This window comes from Podarcis melisellensis, assembly GCF_964234715.1.
Source record: "Podarcis melisellensis genome assembly, chromosome: 12".
Lineage (NCBI taxonomy): Eukaryota > Metazoa > Chordata > Lepidosauria > Squamata > Lacertidae > Podarcis > Podarcis melisellensis.
In genome coordinates this window covers 30,066,880-30,084,309 of record NC_138544.1, presented here as the reverse complement: position 1 = coordinate 30,084,309, position 17,430 = coordinate 30,066,880, and the positions used below count along the sequence as shown (strand labels likewise).

Genomic DNA, 17,430 nt, shown 5'->3' with positions numbered 1-17,430 from the left:
TTTAAATAGCTAAATCTGCAATAGGGACACTCCAGCTTTGGCCTATAGGAAGAGCCCTCCTGCCTCAAACTGTGGGGCATAACCCAGTTCTACATTCTAGAGCGCAGTGGCTTAGCGTGGGTTGTCAGCACCCGGGGCAAGGCAAGTAATTTGCACCCCCTAACCCGTGGATTTGCGCCCCCTAACCCTAACCCCCAGATGTTGCGCCCAGTGCGGCCAGGCCCCCCTGCACCCCCCACACTATGCCACTGCTAGAGCGAAACCTGAAGGGAGTTGACCTGAGGAGTTCTTGGATAGATGAGCGATCACCTAATCCATGATCTTTTCAGGTCCCACATACTCCATACTTAATACTGTCCTATCAATAACCTCCCTGAATCTTTTGGATGGGGTCGGCTTTGCAGTTCTGAAGGCAATTGCAGGTTCTCCCAGCTGGTCATCTCTGCCACTCCCCTGTGCTTTGACTCCTATAGTCAGGAGCTTCACCTTTCTAAGGGGACTTGTGTTTTATCTGCGTCTTCTCCATCCACAGGCAAGGAGCTCATGCCACTCTAGATGAGTTGACTACTTCAGCATTCTTGACAGTTCAGCTCGACCGGTCACTAGACGGGCATGCAGTCCAGGTTAGTGCCTTCCTGATGAACCTGAAAATATTGATGGTGCAAACAGGAGGTCACACAAGCAACTTGAAAGCTACAATCTATTTCTTGAATACAGCGGTTCTCAACCTGTGGGTCCCCAGATGTTGTTGGACTACAACTCCCATCATCCCTGAGCTCTGTCCATCTGGGGTGATGGGAGTTGTAGCCCAACAACATCTGGGGACCCACAGGTTGAGAAAGGCTGGAAGCCCATGCTCCCTATTGTCCCCCAAATGATTTAAGGGCAACTATCTGTGAGCGGGAAAGACAAACACACGCACCCTGTACTTGCGGGAGCTCCTGTGTCTTTGGAAACCCTAGAAAAGCAGGGTATAGGAGGCTTTGCCATTGCAGGTTGTGACTTGTGGTCACACGGAGGGAGATTGAGATGCCCACTTCTGTATGTCCCCCCTTCATTGCATATTTAGTTAAGCCCTATTCAAAAACAGGATCACAATTAAGGTTGGGGCGGAAAGAGAAATTCAATTAAAGTCGGACCTAATTTGCATTTTCTGAAACCATATGCGAAGTAAAATACAGTTATCCTTCAATGACACAGTTCTGCAGCCAAGTAATATAAACAAAAATGCATTTGCTAGTGTAGAAGGTTAACATAGTTGCATATATTAGTGAAAAGAACATGTGGAGATGTGTTATATTAACAGAAGCCGCTTTGCAAAAAATGTGTATATTAGGCAAAATTGCATACAGAAGGGTGTCAGGAGAAATCCAAAGTGCTGATGAGTTTTTTAGGAAGGCTTTTTGGAAAAACAAAATAGCAAACTCATGTGGAGAACTGAGCTTCACACTGGGAAAAATGAGAACCCGAGAGAAACCAAAACTGACCTTCCATCCTTAATCACAATACACTCGTGGTGCAAGTATATTTTATGTCACTAGATGGCACTGCAGGCTACATTACAATAAAAGGAAGCTTGAAATATTGTTTACAGTATCTTTGCACCATGTTTCCCTGGGAGACTTTGCTGGACCTGCAAATGATTGCCTTCTCCGTTGCACAGGCAATTCGTGGTGTGTGAAGTTGGTTTCATTTGGCCAACTCCTTCCTTGATCACACCTGTACATTCCATTGTTAGAGCACCCTCAACTGCAAACACTGCAAGGAGCACAGGACGGGTTGTGGAGAGGTGGAAGGAAGAACTTCCTCTCAGTCTGTGGAGAGCTGAACAATTTCTCTTGATCTGAACAATTACTAAGTTGCACTGAGGGGGAATGCTGGACTTACAGAACATGGACTAAATTATGGAGGGTGCCAATGGGATTGTGACTGACATGGATTAATATATGCCTCTGTGCAGGCTGAAATGTCTATTGTGGTGGGTTTGGAAAATCCAGTCCCTTCCCCCCCCCCTTCTCACCTGTGAGGAAGGTGGGTTCCTGATCTCCTGCCCCTGCTATGCTGTTCAGCCGTTAGGGCAGGTCTGTTCCTTTTGTGAGCAGTCAGTCCAAACGCAGCCTGCCCACTCCTGCCTGGCATTTATTGTGGCCTGCCCTCCCCTTTTCGTAGTCCTAGGCAGGCCGAACAATGTTCAGGTGAATACATGGACTCTATGGGTGGAGTTGCAGAATGACACAACATTTGTACGTCTGCATTAGGACTTTGATAGACGTGGGTGGCACTGTAGGTTAAGCCACAGAGCCTAGGACTTGCCGATCAGAAGCTTGGCGGTTCAAATCCCTGCGACGGGGTGAGCTCCCGTTGCTTGGTCCCTGCTCTTGCCAACCTAGCAGTTCGAAAGCACGTCAAAGTGCAGGTAGATAAATAGGTACTGCTCTGGCGGGAAGGTAAATGGTGTTTCCATGCACTGCTCTGGTTCACCAGAAGCGGCTTAGTCATGCTGGCCACATGACCTGGAAGCTGCATGCCGGCTCCCTCGGCCAATAAAGCGAGATGAGTGCCGCAACCCCAGAGTCGGTCACAACTGGACCTAATGGTCAGGGGTCCCTTTACCCTTTTTAAACCCCCTTGCAAAATGCCAAAGGAAGCCATTGTGCTCTTTGGCGCTTGCGCAAGAGAAGCGCGACATGTTCAGACCACATCCAGAACATGTTTAAAGCATGTTGCTTCCCCACCAACAGTCCTGGGAACTGTAGTTTCTTAAGGATACTGAGAATGCTTGCTGTAAGGGGGGAACTACAGTTCCCAGAATTCTGGGCGCGGGGAGCAATCTGTTTTAAATGTATGGTTGGGTCTGCCCATAGTTTAATTTCCACATGCTCTCTAAGGAAGCAGTTCTTCAACCACCACCCGACCCCAATTCTATCCATCTGTAGTTTGCTTCTCATCTGTTGCCTGTGTCTTTTCCTTCTTGCACTACCATAAACAGCCATGGGGGCGCCTTTTTCAGTCATTCCCTTGTGAGCAGCCTTCCAGAGGCTGCATGCTGGTGCTGGCTGGAGCCAGAGGCAAAAATTGGGTGGTAGCGCGGCTGTGACTCTTACCTCGGTACAGTAGGCTGCATCCCAGATACACAAAGGTCGGAGGTTTCTGCACACGGTCTCCATCCTCCATCCCAGAAAAGCAAGAGGTGTTATCATGGTTCCAGCTTGGAAGTACAACCATAAAAACAAGCACCTTGTTCACCCCTGTCTCCTCTTCTGCTGCTGTTTCCCATGGGTCAAATTTTAGATTGTAGGCTCCTCGGGGCAGGGTTACCTATCCTCTTGTATTCTGGTTAGGTGCTGGGAACATTGATGGTGCTTTATAAATATTAGCAAGTACCAAGTCATTGACACATGGTAGATTGGGTGCCTCAGAACAGGCCGTAAGAGATGCTTGCAATTAACTTGCAGCAGGAACAGGGAATGCTTGCAATTAACCTGCAGCCCTCCAGGTTTTGTGGGACTGCAGTTCCCACCATCCTTGACTATTGGCCACGCTTGCTGGGGCTGATGAAAGCTGGAGTCCACCAACCCCTTCTGTGCAGCATTGGACTAGCTGAAATCTCAGGTACCTGAGTGGGAGGATTCATGGTCCATTGATGGACATTAGTATTTCTGTCCTCCATGCACTGGAGTGTTGGTGCTGACCTTTAAAGCCCTAAACGGCCTCGGCCCAGTATACCTGAAGGAGTGTCTCCAACCCCATCGTTCAGCCTGGACACTGAGGTTCAGCGCCGAAGGCCTTCTGGCGGTTCTCTCACTGCAAGAAGTGAGGTTACAGGGAACCAGGCAGAGGGCCTTCTCGGTAGTGGCTCCCACCCTGTGGAACACCCTCCCATCAGATGTCAAAGAAATAAACAACTATCTGACTTTTAGAAGACATCTGAAGGCATTTTTGTTTAGGGAAGTTTTTAATGTTTAAACCTGTACTGTGTTTTTAATATTTGATTGGGAGCCGCCCAGAGTGGCTGGGGAAACCCAGCCAGGTGGGCAGGGTAGAAATAATAAATTATTATTATTAGATAATGCACCCCAAAGATCAATTGATAATGCATTCCAGGGATCAGTTGTAAGAAAGAGCTCTTCTCGCTTCCTTCTTTAACGACAGCCTTCTTGATAATCAACCTGGTTGGTGCATTTCCATTCCCAGATGGCTTTATGCTCCTTGCCTTTCTCCCAGCTCCAGGCAGGTACACAAACAGGGCGCTGCTTCCTGCTGCATTTAAATGCAAATCTCAAATCTGAACCAAACAAACATGCACACACCAGAATGTTATATGAGGAATATTTAGATTGCAATGGCATGCTGCATTTCTGCTTCCGTGAGAGGCAGGTTTAGAATGCCACGGCTGCACACACACACACTGCAGTCACGTAAGCTTGAATTATTCAAGAGAAACGTGCCACTCTTCATTCTTGCCAACTTCCAGCGAAGCATCTGTTGTCCAGGGCAGGCCAGGGCAGCAGGCAGCCTCGTAAAAATCTGTTTCCTTGCTGTTCCCTTCAAACGTCGCTGCAGATCAGAGTCAGCCAAGGCAAGGAGCCCCTGCACTTGTTGAGTTTGTTCAAAGACAAACCGCTCATTGTTTACAAGGATGGGACGTCCAAGAAAGGTGGACAGAAGCCTGCTGCTCCAACACGCTTGTTCCAAATCCGCAGGAACCTAGCATCCATCACCAGGATTGTCGAGGTAAGAAATAGGCGTTCGGAAACCTGTTCTCCGTGTAGCAAGATGAAACGGACACCAAATTCCAGAGCCGGGGACAAACTAGATGTGATGGTAGCAGACACATGTGTCTGCATGCAGATATGCCCCAGTCAGGTAGAAAGGTGTGATAAGACCCTAGCAAGCTGTTTTCTATTGAGAGAGGTTCATCTAGCTCAGTGCTGAATACATTGATTCCGTATGTATGCAATCAAAGCAGCTCTCCCCTCTCGATTTTCATAGCATGGGGAATCTCCAGATTTGGGGAAGAGATAGAGTAAAGTAGCAGTCGTCGTAGGAGAATGCCATATGAGGGGGGAATTAAAACGGGTGCGAGGGGTTCACAATCCACATGAAACCAAGGTATGGATGGGCCAAAGCAGCACCTCTCCAGGGCTTCAGAAAAGAGACATCCTTGACCCTCTGGAGCAGATTCAGGGAGTCCTGTTGTGCTACTGGGCATCCTTGCAATGTCTTCCATTTGTGCAACCATTCAGCTGAATGGCCCTGTATACTGATTTCAGGTCCCACACATAAATGTTTGCTGACTAGGTTGTATCATTGCCGCACTGAAACTGGATTATATTGAAGCTCATATGTATTTTTCAGTGTTATCCAGATCCAACTTTTATGAGTCAGTTGAAAGTCCTGCCAAAAGCACTTCCTAAAAAGTTGTTGTTTATTTTGCTGGGTGGGAATGGAGATGTGTGTACAGCAAAACCTTTCTTTCACTGCTAGTTTATTTTTAACATCATAATTAGGACTCTCTCTTTGTGTTGGCCTTTTAAGAGCTTGCATCTTGAGTGGCACCTGTGAAGTCAGAGGGATTGTTCTGGGCTTAAATTAATGTTGCAAACTGCAAAAATGGGAAAGAAATAAAAAAAGAAGAAGCAGGAGACTGATGCAATCTCACTCCTGTCTCAGGTTGATGCAGATGCTACTTCGCTGAATTCCAATGATGTTTTTGTATTGAAACTGCCAAGTAATGCTGGGTATACCTGGATTGGGAAAGGAGCAAGCAGAGAAGAAGAGAAGGGGGCACAGTATGTAGCTGGTGTCCTCAAGTGCCAAACCTCAAGGATTGAAGAAGGCCAGGAACCAGGTGAGCACAACTCTACAATTCTAGCATTCTATTATTTGATGCAGGGAATGTCCACAGTCCTTGACATTTGGAAAAATGGCTTCCTAATATTACTGGCCGTATCAGTGGTGTAACGTGGGTTGCCAGTGCCCAGGGCCATATGGAGGAGGAGGTTGGTGGGAGGGAAACGGACAGAGTATGCACACACTTTCAACTGCCTAACAGCGTCTGCATCATCCAGGAGATTGCAGCTGCAAATATAAGAAGAGTCGTTCCGTTGTCTGGAGAGGTCACTTCCTGGCTTGCATGGAGGAGCCCCATGATGGAAGCACAGCTGTATTGAGGCAGCACCCAGTGTTGAAATTTTACACCCCTAACAATCTTGTTTCCTCAACACTTGTTCGCAGGGCATTTCACCAAGGAAGTGTTTTTGTTGTATCTTCCAGAGCCATTTTGGAGTGCCCTTGGTGGAAAGAAAGAATACCAGACATCGGCACAGTTACTGACTGAGTCTGAAGACCATCCTCCACGTCTTTATGGCTGTTCTAATAAGACCGGCAGGTTTATAGTAAGTATATGGCAGATAATTTCTGCTCTGTCCCTTGATTGCTATGGTCATTGCATCTCTGGGTCTTAAATGAGATTACTCACATCCTTTGCAGAGCAAGGAAGAACATCATTTGCAGGGCATAGAGCAAATTTATCATAACATGGAGGGCTCAGACGTAGGCTGCCTTATAGTTGATCATATTTCGGATGCCCCACCCACTGACAATCCTGCCATTCTGTCTTTTAATTTTTCCCTTTTCATTTCCTTCTTGCCATGTTTTTCTCCATGTGCACTGAGCCACTAAGCAGTATATATATATATATATATATATATATATATATATATATATATATATTTGTAATATACTGTGGCTCAAAAGCTTTGTCAAAGAGAGCTGAAAAACCTCCAGGTATATAGCTGTGTTATGTTTGGAGTTCGATACATTCCTTTTGCCTTGAGAAATGTAATAGGTGTGAAAACAGAAGGGTCTTTTAAGAATTCTGAGTAGTCAAGCCCAGAATAAGCAAAGAAGATATTGATTAACTGAGTCAACACTGGTGGATAAAAATGTAGGTCACACAAAGGATCTTCATGAGGCATGGATTAAAACATTTTTTCCAAGGAAAGCTTTGTTGAATCTCTCCCTTTCTCTCTTTCCATACATACAAACATACATATACACAGTGCTTTTTTCTGGGGGGACGCAGGGGTACGCATACCCTTAAACATTTTGTGAATCTTTGTACTTTTGTCCATTTACTGTATTTATTTTCCCCGATTTGAACTATAAAATGGTGATTTTCTTGTGTCAAAATGAGAGTACCCCTAAACATTTTTTTAGAAAAAAAGCACTGCATATACATACATATAATTTTTAAAAAACTAGAAGAAACATTTTCCAGGACCACTTTTCATAATACAAACATTGATAACCAATAACATTAATTAAATAAAAATAAGACAGAGAGATTCTTATCTGCTCATTGCTTCACCTAAATGTCTAATAAATCATGGCTCCTTGTGTCCATCAAGTGTATCTGGACTCTGAAGGAAAGAAGCTTATAGGCTCTATATACTTGTCTACTAAGCTGGTACTCCATTGAGATCTTCCAATTTTACTATATAATTAAGTTAGAACAAAACACAGGAAGCTTTGAGGAAGAACATATTAATGCAACAAAGCTTGGCTTGATTATAAAAATACATACTTTCTGTAGTGTAAGAGGGCTTACATTTTGTTTCCAAGTTTCAAAGTTGTATGAGAAGGACTGAAATATCCAGTTTAATTTCATCGTTTAGCAGCAGTCTAGTTGCTCTGTGTACAAAGGGAGAGGGAGATGAACTTTTTAGTAGTCACTATCCTATTTTCTCTTATTTGGTAGCTTTATATTGTATCGAATGGTGGCGGCTTACTCATTAGTCAAGTAACGAGTGCAATGCAAATTCCCACACACATCTGCCCTAATTTTCTAAAACGCAATGTTCTGTACCAAAAAAGTGTTTCTCTTAAAAAAAATAATCTGCTAATTGGTTTTAAAAAATAAAGTAATGTCACCGGGTGTCTAGTTAATTTAACAGATTTACTGCATTTTATTCTTTATTTAAATCCTTTCTAAACCTGGTTCCTCAGCGCAAGCACAATATGTCCATTGCTTATTAAAAATAAATCAGCAGCAGCCTCAAATTCACTGCCTGGGTAAGTTTCCAGACAGCTAAATAACAAGCGCTGCCATAGGTGTAATGCCACCTGGAACATCTCTGTCTTATGGCTAGTCCTAGATTCTGATTGGCCAAGGAGGATGTGTTCCACATTATTTGGTTTGTGAAAATATGGGTGCCTCCCGACTGTCACTATTTTGTAGGAGGAATTCGAGCACATACCATCAATTTAGGTGTGTGCGATTAAAGTAGATTAAAGCATTTTGTTGTGCAACAAATCCATTTTTTAAAAAAGGAATTAAGACTTTCTGAGGTTTGGAATGTGATGCGGGAATGCATTGGAAAGTGTGGGATGAACAAATTATTAATGGAAAGCCATATGAACACCCCACCAGAAAATTAGGATGAGTGCTCACTGCCGTATAACCACTGTATAATCAGAGTAAATGCTCAATAAAGACAAGATATAATCTAACCCTTGACACTTTGGCCTCCCCGCTTGCTGCAGCTGGTCCTGAACGCCTGACTGCATTATCTTGACTGTGACTCAGTCTCTAGCTGTTCTCCTGGCTGTGGTTTCTCCCTTTCAGCCTCCCACAGTCCAACCTATACTGTCCATTGCTTGCGATTTTGACCCCCAACCTTCACCAGCTCTTAAATAGCTTCTGCCACTTCCAGCATAAGATGGACTCTACCTCAACACCCACTCATAAATCAGAGAACATTGTAGACTAGTCTGTGCTATTTTGTATACAGGAACGTATGTTGCCAAGTGTTGTTGTTTTTAAACATAGATTGAGGAGGTTCCTGGAGAATTCACTCAGGAAGACTTGGCTGAAGATGACGTCATGCTGCTAGATACTTGGGATCAGGTAAGGCACATGTAATTAACGGAGCTGTGTGGGATGAAAGAGACATACAATCTGGTTTACACCTATAGCAGCATTAAGTGGAAGGACAATTAAGTGGAAGGACACAGCATTAAGTGGAATGGACTGCACCACTTCAGGTTGCAGATGGAGTAATCACATCTTCAAATCCCAATCCCATTAAAGATACATGCAAATAGAAAACTGGCACAGCAGGCTGGTTTGTAATGCTAGCTTTTTATGTGCAGGGTGCTGTGCTTCTGTTTTTTTTGTTTGTTTGTTTTTGTTTTCCCTTCAAAAGTGGCAACCCCTATTTCTAGTCTGAAATGGTATAGCCTATCCCAGGCTCATTCTGTAGCCATGGTCTAACTCAGGGGTAGGCAACCTAAGGCCCGTGGGCCAGATGCGGCCCAATTGCCTTCTCAATCTGGCCCGCAGACGGCCCCGGAATCAGTGTGTTTTTACATGAGTAGAATGTGTGCTTTTATTTAACATGCATCTCTGGGTTATTTGTGGGGCATAGGAATCCAATTATTTCCCACCCCCTCAAAAAAAATATATAGTCCGGCCCACCACATGGTCTGAGGGACAGTGGACCAGCCCACATCTGAAAAAGGTTGCTGACCCCTGGTTTACCTGAATTGTTGTGTAAAGCAGTTCAAAGAATGATAAAAGAAAATCTTGGGATGTGTTGTGAAGGAAATGAACGGCACACAGAACTCCACAGAAGTGAAGTTAAAGGAGGAGACATGTGGGGAGGGAGAGACCTCTATTTTAAAACAAGCAGTTGTAAAATGTGTTTATTTGGATGTATTTGAGAAATAACTATATTTGCCAGAAGAATGTCCTAGATGTTTGGCTTTCTTGGGGCCCATTTCAACATGACATTTGGCATCTCTGGATTGACTATTGAGCAATTCCCTTGAAAACATGTTTAAATGAGTCATTCACACCACGTTCTCAGAGATGACCTGGAGAACTTAGCAGATGCTCTGCCAAAAGTAAAAAGATGACGATTTATATATATGTATCTGAGAATCCACCCAAACCAGAAAACAAGTCAGTTGAACATAAGACATATCTTTAATTAAGGAACATGATATTCAGCACAAATGGTCTTCATATACAATTTTTTTTATAGTAACTGTCTTCCGTTTCATAACAGCTATGCCAACTCTCCTAAATATGTAATTTAATATCTCTCTCATTTCAATTCCTCCTCTCTGTCCCTCACAACCACACTCTCCAACTCTCATTTCTCAGCTGGCACAAGCTAGCAGTCAGTCCCAACTCCATTCCCTCCCTTCCTGTCAATCATTCTTCCTCTAGTTCTTCTGTCACAGTTTATTTAGCTGCCCATCAATAAATATTCCCTGGCCAGCGTGCAAGCAAAATAATGCTAAAAATTGCAATATATCATAATTAAACCAGCAAAAAACTGCTGAAAAGATAACAGAAAAGTGCCATTACCCAGAGGAAGTATAAAACAGCTTGAATTCAAAACACAATTAAAAGATCTGGGTGAATAAAAAGGTCTTTGCCTGGTGTTCAAAAGACCATAGAGATGGTGCCAGACAACCTTCTCTGGGAAAGGTATTCCTTAGCCAGGGTTATACTAGCAAAAAACCCCCCAAACTTTCCTAGACACCCACCTCCCTTTACTTGGTGAGGTCGCCCACAGTGCATGCAGCCTCTTAGGAGTATTTTAAGGGTTGGGGCAAGGGTATCTGAAGGATTTTTTTCTGGGAAGAGGGACAAGTAAACACTCCAAACCAACCAACAAATGTGCATCCATAACTGAAAAGTGGGAGCAGGCAAGCTCCTTGCTAAATAAATGAGGAGAAGAGTGCCTGCACATTTTGTCGTGTATCTCGTGCTCTACAAACACTAAAAACTTGCTCTTTAAAAATAAATCAAAGAAAACGGGGAATCTGGGGATTGTGCTTCATCTGGGGGGAGGGAGCCAACAGCCTCCCCCCCCCCGAAGCCCATGGTTTGGGGAAGCATATGCGGGAGGGGGCAATATTCTTTTTTTCAAAACAGTAGCTGTTAATTGCACATTTATTCAAAATCCAATTGAAGTTACATAGTTTAATTAATTTGACAAAACTGATGAACTTGATCCAGTGATAGATGCTCTTCAAAGCCTGATGGTCATTTATACCTCCAGTCCCCCATCACCCCCTGACCCCCCCCCCCCCGGGGAATCCTAGGGGGTGGTACCAACCACTCTGGGAACCACTGGGCTAAACCATCTCATTTCTTCTGCCTTTTTGTCCAGTTTCAGACTCTTTTCTCTCTTCCTTTCTGTGGGAAAGAGAAATTAAGGAGAAGCAGAAACAAAGAGGAGACAAAAGGAGGGGGCAATTTTCCAGGCTATTTATTACATTTACATCCCATCTTTCCTCCAAGGAGCACAATGTGCACAAAAGCAATGGAGAAAACAAGGTCTTTGCCGTGCATCAAAATGACATCAAAGTAGGCATCAGGCAAGCCACACTGGGAAGAGCATGCCATAGATGGAGTGTCACCACCAAGCAGACCCTGTCCCATGAAGCCACCTGCCACATCTCTGATGATGTGGACACCGAAAGAGCCTTTGTTGTCCTAAGGGGTGCAAATGGCTTGAAGGCGAGGAGGACAGATGAATGCTGGACTTCTACAACCTTTTGCCATCTAGATGTTTTGTGCTGCAACTCCCATCATCCCTGATGACTGCCATGCTGGGTGGGCTGAGTCCAAAACATTTAGAGGGCACCAGATTGGGGAAGACTGGGAAAAGTTGGTGGCCAATAGAGAAATGAGGTGGAAATAAGACTACATGCAGCCTGAAAGAAATTTTCAAGGCCATGGGACTGCAAACCCACAGAGGTGGGCAAATCATGGAGCTGAATTTTAAATATTGACTAGAAATCATCCCTGTCTTTGAATGCTGGGCATTAGTATTTTATGTACAGGTCAAACTGTGGCGAGACCTCAAATTTATACCACTTTGTTGAAGCAGTCTCTCTCTTCATCACATCCTAGATATTTCTCTGGATTGGTAAGGATGCAAATGAAACGGAACGCACTGAATCAGTTAAATCAGGTAAGCTATGATTACAATTGATGCAGTCTTTTTTAGATGAATGAAAGGGGATATTTGAAGAGCTTCTCCCAAGTTATTTATACTAATCAGACAAAGTAGTCAGAGGCAACCCCAGTAGAGGCGGGCCTATTTGGGCGGATGGGGTATTGCCCCACCAACTCCTCAGTCAGCCCTCAGTTTGCCCCCCTACTTTCTGCCAATCCAGATTCCAGACAGGCCCATTGTGAGAGGCAAAGGCAATTTTCCCAGGGTGGCACTGGCTATCAGTCTCCTCCTCAGTTTCCGTGTTGCCCATGTAGAAATCCTCAGGGAGGATAATGGGGCAAAGGTAGAATTCTTTGGCTCTTCCTGTGACTGCCTTCATCTCCATGTTCTGTTGGCCTCCTAAAGTTCTGCCCGACCAGCCCCACTGGGTGCCAGCCACCACTGCTGACCCAGAATAATTTGGGCCTGTTCCCACATTACCTTTGGGGCATAGTAATAGCCTCTGTCCATATAGGACATCTTCATTTGTGTATGAGTTAGTGAAAACCCTGGAGAATTGTAGGTTTAGTTGGTGTGTGTTTGTGATTAACCCTGCATTTGTGAACGTGCCTTATTTCCCCCCCTAATGTATTATTTGATGAACCTCTTCATATGACCTCTGCATGATAGTCACTTAAAACTGTATCCTTGTACAACAGAAAGGGTCAACATTTTAAATCCACAAAATTCATCAAAGCAGTTATTAAATAGAACCCCCCCTCCCAACTCTCCCCTTTTCTCTGTCTCATTTAAATAAGCATTCTTCACTTTGATAAGGAATATTTGGGGACGCTGTTGTGAGAAAAGCCAGATTTGATCTTAACATCTCAGCTTACTAAGCTGAGATAAGAATTTCCAAGCATGCATCCTCTTCGCAAAAGTGAACAGGCCAAAGTCTTCAATTAACTGTAGTTTTCCATTGCACCTGAACCAGGAAACTATGGTTATTGGCTTTCTAACAAGCCAGGTTGTGAACCCATGGTTCAAAGTTGTCTTAATATCTTTGCTTGTTCCAAAGACATTACCGGTAATCACAATTAACCATGTTTCGACAAAACTGAGAAACTATAGTTTACTGAACAGTTTCTGGTTTGTTTGTTTGTTTGTTTCTTCCACAAAAAGGAAGAGCAAAGAAGCTGCACTCACATCCAGAAACCTCAATTTGCATCTTGGCTTATTAAGATTCATGTCCTGTGTGCATTTGATTGCCCAAAGGAGCCTAATGGGTGCCCTAGGTGGTCTATGGGGGGATCATTAAGACAATGCAATGTGTATCTCACATGAGACAGACTGTAGCCCCCCAATAGTCCTTGCAGTATAAAAGCTCACACATTCCCCATTTGTTTTAATAATAGGCATTTTGCTGATTATTAAAATGCCTGCAGGACTCAGATCTTTTGTATGGACAGGATCTGCTTTGCATTTTTAAAATGTGTACCTATTAAATTTCCAGATGGCTCTGTAGCAAAGCTCTTAGTGGTTTACAAACAAGATTACAGTAAGACAAACAATGAAATCAAAGCTAACAACACAAACCCAAATAACATTATCCAGCTCAAAATGAAATCAATAAACCCATTCATTTGGAAAAGTTGCAGAAGTTTATTTGAAAGATAAGAGAACGCTGATGTGGGTGTTGAAGAGCAGGAGGCCTTCACAGATGTTTCTGCATTTTGAAAAATGTCTGAATGAACCCTACAACTCAAGGGATGGAGTGATCCTTCAGCACCTAATCAATGGAGCTTACAAGAGTGTTTTAGATAGTACTATAAGTCAATTGCAGTACAATCCTATGCATCTTTACTTGGAAGTAAGTCCCAATTAATTTAATTGGATTTCTTCCCAGTAACTATGCATAGGATTGTGGTGTCAGAAACAGAATAATGGCCAAGATTTACAGTGCGAGCTGGCTTACATATCCGTATGAGAAGATTCAGTGATCCCAGTTTGGTCTAGAACTGTGGTTCCCAACGTGGGGGCACGCTCTCCGCAGGGGGACAATTTGATTTTTAAGGGGGGAATTCAAGAATGAGTTATTAACAGTTAATGGCCTTTTAGGCTTCCTCCACATGAATAGGAGTTCACTTCTTGAATAATAATAATTATATGTCACAGGAGGGAGCATCAGGATTTTAGAGATGCTTAGGTGGGCCATGGCCCAAAAAAGGTTGGGAACCACTGGTTTAGAACCTAGAAGTGAAGGAAGCAGTGCCAGGAAAATGGCTACCCTGGCATGGACGTACCACTTGCACTGATTTTTCAATTCCTCTGGTCTATCACGCAGGCTACAGATCAGGGCAGGGGCAGGCTAGGTGTGGTTTTCAGCGACTGTGCACTGAACCAACATATTGGAGCCAGGGTAGGGTGTGAGGGGCATGAAAAAATATATAGACATATCTTTCCACCGAGGGCAAGGTCACTCCACACACACATAAGTGAAAAGAGGTACACACAGAGCAGCCTGTCTGTTGCAGTGAACAAAGAAGAGAGTTTAGGATTGCGGGTGGCGATCTGTGTTTGAACTGTAATGTTCAAGTTACTTCCCTCCTCACTGATAAATTAACGGATTACTATCTTGCATACTCATGTGTTTCAGCCAAACGCTACATTGAGACTGATCCTTCTGGGCGAGATAAAGGGACTCCACTTGTTATTGTGAAGCAAGGTTACGAACCCCCCACATTCACAGGCTGGTTCTTGGGCTGGGATTACAACAAATGGAAAAACTGAAGCTTCAACTGCAGAAGAGATATCCCAGGACAGCCATTCTCTGGCAGCTTTAAGCATGTGTTTGCAAATCACTGTATATGTTGCTGCTGTTGTGGTCCATGTGCCAGTTTGTGTGTGTGTGTGTGTGTGTGTGTGTGTGTACAGCACAGAGGTTGCCAATATTTTTCTAAACTGGAAAAAACTGCTGTGGGCACCACACACAAGAGAGTGAAGGACCTGCCAGCTTTGGTTCTCTCAGTTTCTCATTTTTGAATTCTGTTCTCCACATTTCTGCAGCAACTTGCAATTTTTTTAAAAAAAGATCCTCATGAAAATTCTTAAGTGTTTTCTTAAGAATTTACCACAATAAACACATTTTCATATGCAGTTTTGACCAATGCATACATTTTTGCAAGCATTTTCTTCTAATATAATGCATTTTTGCATGCTATTTTCACTAATAATGTTAGATTTTATGCCCATTTCTCCCCAATATATACATTTTTGTAAACATTTGTTGGGGAACTGCATCACAACATTTGGATACATGCATGGCTGTGTTTTGGTTCTCGTTTTGTTTCGGAAAGTGTAAATTTGATCAATTGAGCTACTACACACACACAGCTCAACCTATTATTTTGGCTGGCTACAATACAATGCTTCTTTCAAGCCTAATTTCAGTGAAAAGTGGGGTGGGGAGGAATGGGGCCCTATGAGCACCGGGAAAAGCCTGGGCAGGTACCTGCAGGTGCACACATTCTCTAAACATGTTCCCAGATGCAACTGGAAATGGCCCTTCTCCAGTTCCAAGTCTGTGCATAACTCCCCCAAATCCAAGGCTTAATTCAGTTTTGAAAAGGGTCAATAGAACACCCCCTGCATAGCATTCCATTGTGCCGGTGACAAGGCTTGTTATGTAATTGAGTGCAGGTCTTGGTTAGGAATAGCGGTGGATGAGTTACACTCAGCTCAGACCTAGCTTGGTAATCATGACTTCTCAGTGAGCATTCAGAAGCTCGCCTGATTTCTCAGAGCTCTCACCTAGCTCATAATGCTGGTACGGTCTTTTTAGATTGCTTTCGCTTTAGTTATTGTTGACAATGTATTTTTCAGTGAATTTTCATTGTCCCCTCAAAATGTCTCCTATTTTTAGTTCAAGTACTGGATGCTAATTCTGACTTATCTCTCAAAAGTTTAAGGCTCCAGGGGACTATAATAGTAATATATATATATATATATATATATATATATATATATATATATATATATATATATTTGCTTTCGTAGATTTTCACGGGTACAGGAATGCAGGTTTTGGTGTCCACGGGAAGACACCCGAGGACACCAAAACCTGCATATATATATATATATATATATATTCACAGTCCCTGTACCTCCTGACATAGGAGCCAACTCCTAGGGGCTGAGGTCACTCCAACCTCCCAATAAAATATTTGAGGGGGCTGCCCCACCAAAGTTGATGGGCGTTGCCATTCAAGGGAACTATATCATCCCTGAACTTGTTTGACCAATTCCCTGATCCCAGTGAGCCAAAGCTTAAGCACAGTGTGTTTGTAGAGTCTCTATATTTGAGCTCCTCTTAGCCCATGTAACTAGTAAGAGCCACAGCCTAGAGGGAAATACTCAAGCTATTTCCAGCTGTGCTCCTTTGCTGAAAACTCTATTTGTTCCTCTTTCTGTGCCAAAACTGTGGTCTAAACACATTTCAGCAAAGCTTGGTTCCTCGCCATGCTACTGTTTTGGGTTTACCACTCTTTTCACGTCATTGCAGGGTTGTGTGGAGGTTTGTGGCCTGTCAAAAAACCCCACACACATTGGGACCACCTCCTCCTCTACCATTTCTCCAGATCAATCTGCATAATCCAGACCATGGCGTGTTATATGAGTAGAGGCAAAAAGTGAACAAGATGCCTGCAGAACTGGAAATGAAAAAAATGTATGTCAAATAGTTCTCATGAAATAGCTGTAAAGAATGGATGAGCAAATGAATGCCACACCATAGAGTGTGAATGAAGATCACAGTGGATTCGCATTGCTGTTTGGGGGAATGTGTGGCTCCTGATCTAGCAAGAAACCCGCATGTAGAGGCCTGCTTCTTCATAAAGCGTTCCTTTTCTGGACCTGAGCATCTATGTGCTAAGTCATATTTTGATACATTGCTGTTTTTTAAAGTATATATTTCAAAGAAGCAAATACATTACAAAAAAGTGACAGCCATGATGACTATAAATTTTCTAAATTATGCACTTTTACAAAAAAATTAAACACATTTATAGATGTATGAATCCAATAAATAAATGCTTTCCAATCCTGAACAATCTAACTACATTGTTGTATTCCTTCTTTTATCATAATGTAACTAATTTTGACATGATGTTATATTCATAGAGTTTATTTTCCCACTAACTGAAGAAATTATCTTTTATTCAGCTTTCTGAGGTAGATGTAAATATTTCTTTATATTTATTTGTTACATTTTTATCCCACCTTTCTCCAAAGAGTGTTGTACGTGGTCCCTCCCATCAACAGCCCCGTAGAGTTGCTTTGGCAAAGACAGCGTGCCTGCTCCAAGGTCACTCAGTGAGCTACCCAACTGGGGCTAATCTAACATTCTTAACCCCTTTGTTCCACTAGCTCTTGCTAGCAGGATAATTAATGTGCATCTTCAAAAATACCACAC

The 17,430-nt window shown here is 43.2% G+C and overlaps 1 protein-coding gene across 1 annotated transcript in view; it reads left to right on the top strand.

Annotated features, from left to right (window-relative positions):
- Window positions 1-15,117, top strand: part of SCIN (scinderin) — a 51,225-nt gene extending 36,108 nt beyond the window's left edge. The window contains exons 10-16 of the mRNA XM_081883253.1: window positions 533-623; window positions 4,564-4,734; window positions 5,674-5,851; window positions 6,277-6,398; window positions 8,834-8,911; window positions 11,936-11,996; window positions 14,617-15,117. Coding sequence (XP_081739379.1) covers window positions 533-623; window positions 4,564-4,734; window positions 5,674-5,851; window positions 6,277-6,398; window positions 8,834-8,911; window positions 11,936-11,996; window positions 14,617-14,750 — 835 coding nt within the window. The 3' untranslated portion in view covers window positions 14,751-15,117. The remainder of the gene's footprint in view (window positions 1-532; window positions 624-4,563; window positions 4,735-5,673; window positions 5,852-6,276; window positions 6,399-8,833; window positions 8,912-11,935; window positions 11,997-14,616) is intronic.
- The last annotated feature ends 2,313 nt before the right edge of the window (window positions 15,118-17,430 follow it).